Source organism: Bacillus rossius, chromosome 2 (assembly GCF_032445375.1).
Source record: "Bacillus rossius redtenbacheri isolate Brsri chromosome 2, Brsri_v3, whole genome shotgun sequence".
In the NCBI taxonomy this organism is placed as follows: domain Eukaryota; kingdom Metazoa; phylum Arthropoda; class Insecta; order Phasmatodea; family Bacillidae; genus Bacillus; species Bacillus rossius.
The window spans coordinates 98099307-98113826 of NC_086331.1; the positions used below are offsets into that span (position 1 = coordinate 98099307).

Consider the following 14520-nt stretch of genomic DNA (forward strand, 5'->3'; position numbering starts at 1 on the left):
GAAACAATAAAACCTGCTGGACAACAACGCGATTCAAAAATTAAGAGACAGCTTCTCGGCAGACCACCTGTGAGCTAGCGACATCTCACCCACGCCCGGTGACCTAACTTAAATTATTTTTTTGCCGCATATTGAAGATACAGTAGCTTGGCTTCTGGGTTGTAGCCGCGTCCTTGGCGAATAGTTCACCGACCTTTCGGTCGACATTGCAGTCGCCATCATCAGGGAGCAGTTACCTACTGAGGTTCTTATAAGTTATCCTGTCTTTATATACTCTCGCTTGAGGGGAAGGTGCTCCTGATTGGCTGCAGCTGTGGGCCTCAGGCGAGAGTATAAAAAGACAGGATAACTTATAAGAACATCAGTAGGTAACTGTTCCCTGATGATGGCGACTGCAATGTCTACCGAAACGTCGGTGAACTATTCGCCAAGGACGCGGCTACAACCCAGAAGCCAAGCTACTTCAGACAATGGCCGTGAAAGCCTGCGAACATTATTATTAAAGATACACCTGAATACAATCTAAAAAGTTTCCTCCATTTTATGCTAAAGAGTTTCTAAATGTTTTTTCGCGAACAGTATTTAAGCAATTGTTGCGCTTTTGTATTGTCGAGTTGCAAGTGTTATTTTTCTGAGTGGAAGTTGTCTAAACTGGAATTTCCGCCATTGCCTCTGGGCGAGGGAGAGTTTGCCGTGGGGTCACAGGCTGGCACCTAAGCTCTCGCAGAGGCTGGTCGCCGGGAAGCTGAGTGCCTCGCTCGTAGAGGCCACGAGGCGTGTGCTGGACGTGCCAGAGTCGTCCTTGTGGCGTTTTAAAGCGTCAACTCCTGGAAAGTGTTCAACACGTCTAGGTAGCGCTCTCAACGTAGACCATGGGAAAGTTGGGTGGGATTTCCGAGTGCGAAGCATTTAAAAGATTGTAATAATGTTTGGATGCGCTCTGAAAAGGACCCTTGAAAGTGCTTCTTGCAGAATAGCCGCTGCAGCCTTCCGTGATAGTCCAAGTCGCTCACGACATCTCTTACATCCCTGGGGCCTTTCAGAGGGTTGTGGCGCTATCTTTTAGTGAAAATGTAGCGGTAGTCTGTTGCTTTGTCAGCCAACTGCTGTGTACGTCCTTTAATGTCCATCTATTTCTGGCCAGTGTTAAACCTAAATTGAAAATTGTCTGAAGACAGTGTCTGAAAAAGGTTTGGACGCAAAAATAACTGTCGAAAAATTAATTATTTTGGTAAACCGGGAGAATCCTACGGTTAAGACTGTATTTTGTAAAGAACAAAGACTTACAATTCAAAAACAGCCATTATATTATTATTTAAACGCCGAATTTGTGTCAACTCGTTTATTTTGCTGAGACTCTTGATGTAGTCAGCCCCGCCGTGTAAGTGCGTGTGGTATTGATGAGTGGGTCTAACGAGGCAAATAAAATGTTCTGGCTGTCTCGTTTCTCGACCACACAAATCAGTGCCTCTTATTTGAGTTATAGTTTGATTAATGGCTTTGTAATAAAGTTTAGTATTTTCTAGATTGTTCTGTTGCTTAGAATATCAAGTAGCTAGATTTTGTTTTGGTAGACACAGTCATGTGAAGGAGTATACTTGAGTCGAATAACTATTTCGAGGCTTTCGGCGATAGGACCTCGGAGATTTAAGAGGTCTGAAAATCTCTGGATATCGACTTTGTGCTCATTATTTAAGTCTTGCCTGTGATCGGGTCGAACCGGTATAAGAGTGCTTCATTTGGTTGGAATGTAAATCAAGTTTGTCACAGGGAAATGAGCGCATTCATTAGTAGTCTGGATTCTTATCGAGACTATTTTTTAACACGAATTAATTTTTTGACCAGTTGGTTTACGTGTGGGAAAAAAATGTTTGATCTCTATTATCATGTTTTGAAAAGCGAAAAAAAAGTTGTTGATGCGTATTTGAGCTATGGAAATGAGTATCTCAGACGGGTATTCCAGTCTGGTATTTTTTTTAAAAGCCTGTGTACCTCGCTTCTTCTATTACTCAAGTGGGTTGAAGGTACAGTCGTGTACACCATACTGCGATATACAACGTTAGTGTTAGGATTTCTTTCGGGAGTAATATTCCTATTTTAATGCCGAGTATTTCTTTTTCTTTTTCCAATGATGATGCTGCAGCTTTCTTCATTTTTGCACTTAGACTACTTATTTCCAAAGGATTATGTTCGGAGGCCATAATGAAATTTAATGCATAACTGGGTTTGATCTGCTATTGGTTTTTACCTAGACATTTTGCTGTTTTTTTTTTGTTGTTTTTTTTTAACAAGCCCGTCCGAAGATTTGCGCATGTGAAATGACTTTTTTTACTCGTAGTTTGATATGGGCTTACTTTATAACATAGATTGTGATCTTGAAGATGACAGAATTGCCCCACTCTGGCCGTGCATAGTTTGTGATCTTGAAGATGACAGAAATGCCCCACTCTGGCCGTGCATAGTTTGTGATCTTGAGGATGACATAAATGCCCCACTCGGGCCATGCATAGTTTTTGATCTTGGAGATGACAGAAATGCTCCACTCTGGCCGTGCATAGTTTGTGATCCTGAAGATGACAGAAATGACCCACTCTGGCCGTGCATAGTTTGTGATCTTAAAGATGACAGAAATGCCCCATTTTGGCTGTACGCCAGTCGTGCCCCCTATTAATCGGAAGGTCATGGGTTCCATTCCCGTCTGGCTTGTGAATTATGCGACGTGCTCTGATATGTTAGGTGAGGTGCTTATGGGCATGTGATATCGCTCGTGACGTGGCGGTAAAACTGGTTTTGTAATTCACTTTTGAGCTCCACGTCGCCTTGTTAGGTCAGAAAGTCTCCGGGAGCGAGCTTCCATAAAAGGAGGCTGCCGGCTTGATGGTATGTGGCTTGCTGGAGGTCTGGGATCGCGTCCATAAGGGCGACATTGGCTCGCGTTTCGATTCCGACATCGGCCGTACGCGTAAGGCGGTGAACTAGCCTGCATCTCGGCGAGACTGACTTTCACCGCGTCATCATGTGGACTCTGCGCATCACAGTTCGCGCCGTTACCTGGACACACATTACACACACTGTGTGCAGAGCCTCAGAAGAAACCACGTGATTTGAAAACTGTTCCCGGTACTAGAGTGGTGTCTGTTTACGATAAACCTGTAGGAATACGCTAAGGGTGAATGAGTAGTTCTGTTTCGGTATTTCGATATTCAACTGTACTATTAGAATAGTTAAAATAGCTTAATCGCTTGGTTTTATGATAATTTTTAGGCATGAAACATCCAGTATATATTCTTAAAAGCACTACAGAGACTTGCATTACATTTTTATCTTCGTTTCTCCGCCATTTAATGTTACTGTTACTGTTACTACTCAAATATGATAGTTGCCCTATCACAGTCGCCCTTCGCACGACGCGAAGATTACGCATAGAGGCGATACCGCGCTAGAAGCACCAGCGTCCGTCGCACGTATCATTCCGCTTTACACAAATACACCTCTTCACTATGCGGGCCCCTTAAACGATGCGTACCAGTATTTCCACACCTTCAGTTTAAAGCTTTGAAACTGCTCTAAATTAAATAAATTTGATATGCTCCTTTTAAATCTGTGAAATTCCGCTGATTTTTCATTTATTTTGCAGTTAATGTCATGGCTCTTTGCATTGAACTTCGGTGAAGTTGACTGACGGAAGCTTTAGAACTGAATTTCGGTGAAAAATCATCCTCCTAGTTCAATTCACTAGTTCACGTAGCTGTTTCGAGCATTTCGCCTGCTAAAAATACATTTTGTAAACGAACTTAACTTTTGGAACTTACTTTACGGAGGGGAAAATAAAGCTCAGAAGAACTGTGAAACTATGGTGCTTTCCTGTGTTTCGTAGTTTTTGCCAGCAGGTGTCGGTTTCCGTCAACACCAAAATGCAGACGATTTCTGGTGGCGTTCGGGGTGATTCATCGGGAACAAGACAAGCAGCGAACGGGAGAGTGGCCTTTGCTCGTGTCGTAAACAACACCAAAAACAGACTCGTGCGTGGCGGATGTGTCACAACGCAGTTGTCGCCCGCCATGTTTGATAGCTTGTTCGAGATGTTAGCCGTGATTTACGAGCGTTCGGCTCGGATACGTGCATTGTCAACAGCTGTTCCCGCGTGCAATCGAGTGAATAATCAGATCACGTGCCTCTCACTAAAGGGGGTCGTTTATTTGCAGCCTGGTCGGTTTAGATTCCCGGCGGGTCGAGTTCGCGTTTTTCGAAGAGGGGAACGTGGCGGACGTTGACCTCGAAGTCAAGACGTCAGAAACAAGATATTTAATTTGTCTGATAGTTCCAGTGAATAAATTATGTATGTATATGTAATTAAATATATATTAGTACTTTGCTTGTTAGTGTTTTAAACATGGTTAACTTTATTATAAAAATAAATTACGAATCATTTTGTCTTTAGTAACTTACTTCCTCTGCAGTAGACTTGAAAAACCCAACACTTTTCCACCTCGCAGACCTACTTTCATTTTTTTTTTTATTTGATTAAAATGGCTTCCTCTCCTCTTTTTAATTTATGGCGTGTTTTCATGTGCCATGTTGTAAATTTTTTTGTCATCACTTTTATTTCAGAGCTTTTCGTGTGGATTTATTCAGATTCGTCACAATTTTTTTCAACACGCACTTACTAAAGATAATCTAATAGCGGTAAAGTGGCGAAAGTGTTAAAAAGTATTATCGCTTGAGTAATCTTCTATGGCTCAAAAATAACGTCAGTATCTGATAATAAAAGCGGTGACCCAATAACAAATGCAGGAGATTTATCGAAATGAATTAACAGGAAGATGCCTTGACTAATATTAATGGGAATGTTTGGAACAACCAACATGTTGTGTGGGACCCAGATTTTAACTGTCCATGGAGACTTGGACGCTGATCAGAAGACATGAAAGTGAGTAGCGATCTTCAGCCTGGTGCACTGGAACAAAGCGGGCGTTATTGGCGGGCAGGTAGCCAGCGAGCCTGGTTGCAATAACGCGACGGCGCGGTACGTGAACATTGTTTTTTCTACCCGTGGGACAACAAATAATAAACGATTTCATATAAAACGTGTCTTGCTGTGACTTACGCTCCAAACATACAGCAGCCATAATTCTTGCAGGCTTTTTTTTAAAATATATTTAAGAGAGTAACTAGTTAAATCAAAATTTAACATTCATTTTTAAAAATCATTATGATTAAACAATTTCAGAGATTTCAGACAAGTTTAGTAAACATAACATTAAAAATAGAACAACAATAGTATAATTACCAGTGCGCCAGTTCAAACACGTTTCGAAAACAAGATTCTGACGCGCATTTCGGAAGGCCTGTCGCGCCGACGTCATAGATGTGTCGAACGTGATTTTCCAGGTGGTTTATTCGAAGTTTTTCGTTTATTCTATCGTAAGCTTTCGATGTCGGTTCCGAAATTACTGCTCGCTCGCCGATCGGAACAAATCAGTAGCTCTACTGATAAAACAAGAAAACCTAAATAATTTTAATAAATTATTAAAACAAAAAATCACCTGGGCTTTGAAAAATTTAGTACTTACTGTGAACGGTGACTATGTATCGCTTTCGAAAGCTTACCCCTATGTCTGGCAAGTAACTAAGTTACTTATTTTAAATTTTAGGCATGATTGTAAGTTGTCGTCGGTTAATTTACTTATTAATTTTTTATTTGATTCATTGAAGAGAATGTTTGTTCACAAGAATATGTAGAGCCAAAGATAGTTAGAATAGCAACTGCTAGTTTTTTTTTTGTCATAGGTTTCAGGAAGACTATTCCACGTATAAAATATGAGTTGCTCTATTTTAGGCTTTGTTTTGCAGCCGTCCACTTATGGTGAGATATCAAATTGAGTTCTCTATTTCGTACTCCTCCGAGCGGCTGAGGAGATATGATTTTTTTGTGCGGTGGCATCCCAGTGAGGTGTAGAGCCGCACAATCCTGTGGAGAGAGCCGCATGCGGCTCGCAAGCCGTGGTATACCGACCCGTGGTATACCGACCCGTGGACTAGACTGTAAGAGTTTAATTTATCGCGCCATACATATCAGTGCATTATCTGATAATCTCACATGACAAAATAAACCCTTTTAACTTAATTTTTGCGAGAAAAAAATATGAAGTATTTTGAGTACAGTTTAAAACAAGAAATACTTAATATTCAAAAATGAAAAGTCTTGAAAATAATAAATAAATATGAAATAAGATAATATCTCTAAACAATATCTGAGCTAGGCCAAACAAGGTTTAACTTAATATTCTAGGTAGCTTAAAAAAAATTGTTCGGACAAAAATGAAATCTACTCAATTTCGAAACAAAAAAGAAAATGTTGAAGTAGACGTTTGAACTTGTAAAATGTTTTATGTTTAAGTTACAACTCATGACGTAACCCACTCGGTCACTTATACATTCGATGAGTTGTGTGAAAAAAAAACTGTATGCAATATAGTATATCTTATGTATTGGAATAATAGGTAGTTAAAAAGAAATGTGTAAACATAATTAATTTACTTAAAGAATAATTTAAGTAGTGCATAAAACGGTGAATGAGTGAATATCCAGCTTATACGTAACTGTTGCCGCCACACTTCCAAGTCGCCACGTTTAAAGGCGAGTTTCCGATCGTGAAGTCAGGTTCCGACAGCCCAGTAAGCAGTCGGGCTTTCGCGATCGGCGGCCAGCGAGACTCGAAACGCGGCACGTAACTTGGAATACCAGACGTGTGAAATCTTCCGCTGATGGTCGTGTTACGGTCGGGAACTCCTTTCCGAGTGACTTGGAATGAGCGACACGGAATGTTCGCGCCGCTGTGGTTCCGGCGCGAGGCGTGCTGGCCGCGGTGCTAATGGGATCGATTAGTCCGGCGCCAGGCACCACGCTCGCCTCTGATTGGCGCGATTGGCTCGCCAAGGTGTGGTGAGGGCGCCGTGCCTGCCTGCGCCGGCCGCGACCGCGTGTCGAGTTGGCCGGCAAGCTAGAACAGCCTGTAACATTTCCCCTAACTGTTTTCAGACCGTGTGCAAAACAGAAGTGGCCTGGCTTCTGGGTTGTAGCCGCGTCGAAGGCTAAGATTTCACCGACGTGTCGGTCGCTCTTGCAGTTACCTACCAGCAGGTAACTGCTACCCTGAAGATGGCGACTGCGAGGTCGACCGAAACATCGGTGAAATCAGTTAATGGTCGCAAAAGTTTGCGATCCTTATATAATGGACATGCGCCATTGCTGGTTTCCACTGGATGCCAAGGAGAATCCTCAAGAATGAACAGCGAAGATGAATACACGGAGAATATTAGCTGATGTCAAATGTTAAATTTCTAGACAGCACAGATAATTTTGTCAGTATGTATGTGCCCGATGACAGGAGCAGATGTCAGTTCCCCAAACGTCGCAACTGTTTTGTCTTGGAAGCCTTCTCTGTTCATCTGTCGTCGTGTTGTCCAGAATGTGTGTTTAGTTCCATCGTTGGGTTCGTCTGTTTGTCGCTGTGTTTTCCAAGGTGGTGGTTTGTCTGCATTTACTGTTCTTGTTGCAACTGTCTCTTATTAACCCCATTTGTGTTCGTCTGCTGTAGTTTATTTCTTACTTGCTCGTTCCACGGAATTATCTGTGCTATCTAGGAATTTAACCTTTGACATTAATTGCCTTTTTGTCCTTGTGTTTATGTATTCATATTTGTGGTCCATTTTTGAGGTTTTTCTGTGACATTCAATGTAAACCAGCAGTGGCTTATGTCCACGCCATTGGCTTAAATAAACTTGCCCCATTGTAAGAATCATTCATAAAAGTACACAACTATAGCTGTATCCCTTTACTTTTTTTTCTTAATTGTTTTAGAACTTTTATTTAATACGGCTGAAAGATTTCTTTAACGTTTTGAATTCGCAGTGTGGGAAATATTAAGCACTATACAAAAAAAATCTGAAATGACACAGCCCTACTTTAGTCTAATGCAATGAACATTCATTGTCACACATAATCAAGGTTCATAAAAATCTTATGGCGGCGGGTCCATTTAAGAGGGATGTGCAGAGCTCCGGTTATGTTTTTTTTTTTTTCCTTGAGAACCAACCAAGTGCAAAATAGAAAAATCTGGTGAAACGTACTGAATGACCGATGAAAATGTGAATAAGCAATGTAATCGGTGTTGTTCAATTAATGGGAGAAAGTAAACGTGAGGTATCGAAAACTTAGCTGAAACTTTTTTTTATTAGTAAAAAGTTGAGTTTTATTTTTCCGTTCGATTTTGAGGTAATGAGTTTTTTTCCTGGATTTCTAAGATTGTACACGCGATTCACCAGGAAAAATCTTAACTTTTCGCCATGTTTAGAGACCGGTAAGGTTCGTGGGTTCATTGGCCTGCAGGCTAGACTTGGTAGTTCTGTGCTTTCTCGAGGCTTAGTCATTTGTCCATTGGCTTCTTTCCTGTAGGAACGAATGCGATTTTGCCCTTCAGTTTATGTCGTTTTGTTATTGGTTTAGACTACGTTGAGGCGTGTCCAAACGTTTCATATCAAGTGTTTTGGAGTTGAACTTGTTGAATGAGCCCACTAAAAGCCCGGCACCTCATCTGTGCTGGGTGTGCACACTGAAGGGGCCCGCCTGGTCAGGGGTATATCTGTTAGGGCCGGTTTCACCAACAGAGATAAACTTAATGGAAAATCGAGATATTTTTATCGAGATAAAAAGTTAAACTTGAATTTTAATCGCGATGATCTTGTGTCCGTTTCACCACGACTTATCCTCTTCCCAGATAATCGAGATAATAATATCTCGATATTCATTATAAAATCCCGATTTTCTTTTTGAAATCTCGATGTTCGGAAGAAAAGTAAACAAATATCGCGAGTAGGTTTGTTGTTATTCAAGTCGTGTAGCGATAATAAAGATAATGGAAGCTAAAGAAAACACTTGTTCCGCCAAAAAACCACGAAATAAGAATTTATCACCAGAAGAAAAAATTGTTTTGTTAGATTTGGTGACAGAACATTTTAACATAATTGAAAATAAGCGCACGGATGCAGTAACACAACAGAACAAATTGAAACAGTGGCAAATTATTGCAAGTAGTTTCAACTGTGTGTCAGGAGTCCATCACAGGTCTGCAGATAACCTGAAATCTGTTTGGGAAAATCTGAAGAAGACGACACGGAAACAGTATGCAGACGAAAAAGTTCAGATGGTAACTGGGACAGGTATGTTTTGTATAAAAATATTTTCAACTTGTATTACAAAATGTAACATTTTATTTTGTGACTTACTATACAAAGTGAAAGGAAGTGGTTTAATATATTTTTACAAATGGCAATGTACATTGACAATTAATTTAATTAAATTGAATACATTGTTTTTTTCAGGTGGAGGACCCCCCACAAAGTGTACAAATGACCCTATTTTGGGCCGCGTATATACTTTAATAAAACCTGTAGTTAAAGGACACAATAATATCTTTGACTCAGACTCAGATGCAGTAATGGTCAATACATTACAATGCATAAGTAAGTACAGTATTCCTACAAAGTAATGGTTTTTCATAGCCTTCTCCTTCAGTACATTTTTCTGTGTAGTAAATGATGTAGATGATTGATTAAAATAATTTTGATCAGTTTCATTCTTACATAAAAGAAGTCTCATATTTGGTCGAACATTGGAAATGTTAGACCTATATGTATTATTTTGTTAAACCGTTAAGTTGTTGTGCTTATAACATCACATGTGAACTAACCAGAATAGTATTGTTCCAGGTGAATCAAACAACACAGAAGAAAATGCAGTCGTAGAGCTGGAAATAGGTTCGATGGTGGACATTGCTACCCTGGAGACTCAAACTAGTGTAAAGTAGCAGACATTACAAAGCAGTTTAAAATGTTAATAACATTAACGTAACAAAGAAACTTAACAGTACGATGAATGTTTACATTTTTCACATAACAGTGTCTTCTTTTTTTTTTTCAGCAGACACTTCTTAATGGAGACTGGTCCCACTACACTCCCTCAATGCTCAGAGGCCCCATATGTCCTGCTCTTGTACCACAAAATAATGCCAGTTCAACATCATCAGTTTCACCAGTGATATTCCCTTGTGTCAAAGAAACGGTTATGGTAAGCACTGAGCAAGGCAACTGTGAAAGTACTTCAAGAGACCATATTCCCGATAATAGTAACAATGTTGCAAAATCAGTCCTTGAGTGTCAGTTGCCAAACATCGCGGGGAAGTCTTCCTGGACTCAGAGACGGCGGCCAAAATTGCAGTCCAGCAAGAACAATGAAATAAGTGCCCTCCATAAAGCTAAAATTGAACTAATTGAATTATGTAAGAAATATGCAACAGAAGAAAATGAAGCTATGAAAGAACTGCGTCAAGTGAGATTGCAACAAGAACAAGAAAGGCTGAATCATGAAAAGCTACAGACTGAATTTATGACTCTACAGATTAAAAAACTAAAGAAAGAATTGGATGGTTTATAATTTTATGTTTTATGTAATTTGTATACAATTTTTCTTTGTAACTCTATTTACAATGAGCATTTCAAAGCATCTGATTTCGTATATTTGTAATGAAACCTAGTTGTATTGAAAATCATTATCTATATATATATTTGATATTTGTAGCATTACTAATTATTTGACTAATAACAATTATACATAAAACCATTTTACAGTTTTTGTCCCTTGATCCTTGCTGCAACATCTTCACGAATTTGTTGATGATTTTTTCTCGAGGCCATCTACAACAAACTGAGACAACAAAAATTATTAAATATGATAGGAGTTTGTATATGCAATCGGATAAATTTAATATTATTTGTTCTTACCTTCTGAAATAGTTCTCAATTAATGACCGTCTCACTACATCATATCTGGCCCTTCTCTCCACATTTCCTTCTTGATCCCTAATGTAACCTTCCTCCAGCAGTTCAGTCCACGGTTTTTCACAAATAATGTTAGGATCATCTGGTGGAATTTCTTCGCCGGCTCGTATCAAAATATTATGCAGCACTGCAGTTGCCACAATGATTGGGAAAGCATTCTCTAGGCTGACTTTCAGTCCTAAAGCTAAGACTGGAAAGCGCCGTTTCCAGCATCCAAACATTCGTTCTACTGGATTCCTAGATCGTATTTGCGATTCGTTGTAAAGATGTTCCTGACGACTTGTGGGATTGTTCAATGGAGACATTAGATATTTGTTACAACCATAGCCTGAATCCACAAGCAATACCGAATCTCCATATGCTCCTCTTTCAAAGAATGCTCTTCTATTACTGTTATTAAAGACTGTACTATCGTGTGTGGATCCAGGCCATCTGGCAACAATATCTTTGAATTCCACATTTGGGTCACAAATGGCTTGAATATTGATAGAAAAGTACCCTTTTCTATTTCTGTACAACTCTGCATTTTCTCCTCCTGAAAAAAAATATTTTCTGTATTAACAATATGCCTTGACATATCATTCACTTTGAACCTATGCTCAATGATATTCTTAACAAACCTGGTGACTGTATTCTGACATGGGTGCAATCCATTGCACCAATAGCCCTGGGAAATTTTGCAATCTGATAAAATTTCATTTGGGCCGAATGAATTTCTTCTCTGGTCTCAGGAAATCTTATGAATTGAGGCCGAAGAGCAGCGATTGCGCAACTAACCCTGTGGATTATTCTGTGTGCTGTGGGTTTACTACAACCAACGTAGTCCCCAACAGACAGCTGGTTACATCCCGTTGCATAAAAACGAAGTGTTGCAAGAAGTTGATTCATGGGTGAAACTGACATGTTCCTAAAAGTAAAAATAAATACTGTTAGTAATCTAGATTTAATTAGAAAATTTAAATGGATGTTTAGAATCAAATAAACCTACCTGTCAGAAGGGAACTCTAGTTGGTTTTCAATATGTTCAAGTACAAACATAGCCGATTGTTTAGAAAGACGAAAGTGAATCTTGAAATCATCCTCGTCATACAATTCAAAATAATCGCTTCTTTCCTGAATCCATCGTGGCCGACGTTCGCGAAAATGTTCTTCATCATCACTGTCCTCAAGAATTAAATTATACATCGCCCGAGCCATATTTCCTCCAAAAATATAATGCATGCTGTGATGTGTTTGTTTATTTTTACATCTTTATCCAGATATTCTCACTTTATCCACCAAATTCCGAGGTTTAAGTATTCTATCTCGATAATATCAGAAAATCGAGATAAAGTGTGTGATGAAACACAACAACTAGAACATCGAGATATTTTTGAACTTTATCTCGATAAAATAGCATTATCCCTGTTGGTGAAACCGGCCCTAAGTGCAAGGCTCTGAACTGTCGCGTAGTCTTCTTATCGTCGTGCATTTGAGCGCTAACTAAAATTAAATGAAGGAGAAATGAAGATAAAGGTGTCATGTAAGGGCCTTGAGTGCTTTCAAGAATCTATAATGGAAGTTTCATGTCTAAATATTCAGAAAACATGCGTTTTAGCCCTTTTCACTCTTCTAAAAATACAGTTTCAAAACGAAATGCGTGAACAGACACCACTCTCGTATCTTTGAGCAGGTTTTAAATCGCGTGGTTTCTTCTGAAGCTGTGCTGCACACCGCATGTGTGTCCCGGTAAGCGGGGCCCTCAGCCAAGCCGGCTACTTGAACTTCAGCAGTGGTCAGTTTCATCAGGGTTAAAAAGTGTACAGTTATGGCGTGAATGAATTATAGACACTGTTTGACCACACAATAAAGGTATAAATAACACAATGTCCATGATGTAAATTTTCCGCTTAATGTATTGGTACTGAGCACTATTTTGAGTTACTATAAACTTAAACCACATATAATAAATAAACCGCTGGCGCGAGCTTGCTACTGTGCAGTGTAATGGGCGTTTAGAATACCTGCCCCGAGTCATTCGCCTTGCGTGATAACAGGCTCTTAAATGGCGTGAACTCGAAGGAAAGGGTTCTGTGCGGTTGTTTCCACTCTTGTGGGAAGTGGGCCAAACTGGCGTGTGGCTGGTACACAGGTCTCGGCAGTCGCCTCTGGGCACACCCCTGCTCGCGCGCAGATTGTGGTTGGATGTGAACTTGGCACCTGTGTCGCTAGTCGGGCTTGAGTTTCACCTCACGTCGGCCGACACGCCGCTTCGACCAATCCGCGGCCTGTTCCTCCTGCGTGTTGTCTGTGTCGCGTCCTGCGAGCGACGCCTGTGTAGTGGGTGCCACGAGACTAGTTACGTGACCCAAACTTTGTGTGAGGACTTGATTGCTGCGAGTATAGTAGCTACTCGTCAGCCAGAAACTACATGCGCTAGGAAGCAAATAAAAAATTTTGAGGTTATGTTTTTATTCGAGAATCGCCTTAAAAATTTTTCTGTTACTTTAATGATGATTATTTTAGTTCTAAATCGAATGCGCGTCCTTGGCGTGTTCAGGGTAGACTAGGCAAAGCTCGGAGGAGGAACAACACCAACACCAAATCGATGAACACGGTAAGAAAAAAGTGTACAAATCCCCGACCTGCCATGTAATTGAACCCACAAACACCTTACTCCGGCCTGTCTAGCCACCGCGCCAAGTCATATGGATTTAAGTGAAGCCGTAACGGTAATTATTTTTTTTTACAATTTTTTAGTACTTCAATTGTTTGAATCAACGACCAATAAGAAAATAGCAACGGCAATCGAGTAGCAGAACTGGTCCAAGGCGAGCGGTGTGTTAGCATGTAGGCGTGATTTCATCGAGCGATCTTGCTTGCTGCGAATGAGAGCGAACTCGCCAATTGTAATCGACGCTAACTCGGTGAGTATCGATCTCACAGAACGAGTGAAACTCCCCACGGGAAGTTCTGCGTGAGGTTATTTCAATGTTTTTTATTAAGTCGCTGTTTTTTTTTATTTTTTTTTTTTTTATAACTTCTTAGAGTCTTCGGCGACCAATGGCCCTGATAACAAGCTAGTAGCGAGGAAAAGAGACTACTTAACTTCATTTACTGGGGCAAAACAAGCTGCAATCGTAATTACATCGAGTGAGTTTGGAAGCAGGGAAATTTGGAAGATATCGGTAATATTATTTAAATTTCTAAAATGATAAGTCTCAAATAGTTTAAGCAGGTTACTTTTTTTGAGGTATACTTCTTTAAGCTTGTTATGAAAAACATTATAGTGAATTTTCACGATGCGCGCGCACAATGAAACGAAATTTTCACAGGGAAAAAAATCTACATACGAATAAAAGTTATATATGTGCTTTAAATCATATCCTTTAGTGATTGATATTGAATACTTGTCCATATAATTCAAAATATATTTATTGTGAATATTAGTGATAGAAATTGTGTTTATAAACTTTTTCAGTTGTATTTGTCAGAGGTTATTTTCCCCTATGTAAAATTTATTTGCATTATAAATTATTACATTATTATTTAATAAATACTTAAATTTAATAAGAATAAACATTCAGCATATTTATTGATTTTCATTATTAATGAAAATTTATGTATATTATTTTACTAAATT

At 39.6% G+C, this 14520-nt stretch overlaps 2 protein-coding genes across 5 annotated transcripts in view; both read left to right on the top strand.

The window, feature by feature from the left end:
* Positions 1 to 14520, top strand: part of LOC134529496 (four and a half LIM domains protein 3) — a 411563-nt gene that overhangs the window by 381579 nt on the left and 15464 nt on the right. The window lies entirely within an intron of this gene.
* Positions 394 to 14204, top strand: LOC134529497 (uncharacterized). 2 transcript variants are annotated; one of them, XM_063363646.1, is made up of 4 exons: positions 394 to 9221; positions 9384 to 9524; positions 9771 to 9859; positions 9985 to 14204. In XM_063363646.1, the coding sequence occupies exons 1-4, from the start codon at positions 8918 to 8920 to the stop codon at positions 10492 to 10494; spliced, it is 1044 nt and encodes a 347-aa protein (XP_063219716.1). In that variant the 5' UTR covers positions 394 to 8917; the 3' UTR covers positions 10495 to 14204. The 2 variants fall into 2 exon arrangements, with proteins under 2 accessions (XP_063219716.1, XP_063219715.1); XM_063363645.1 differs by having other exon boundaries at positions 394 to 9524.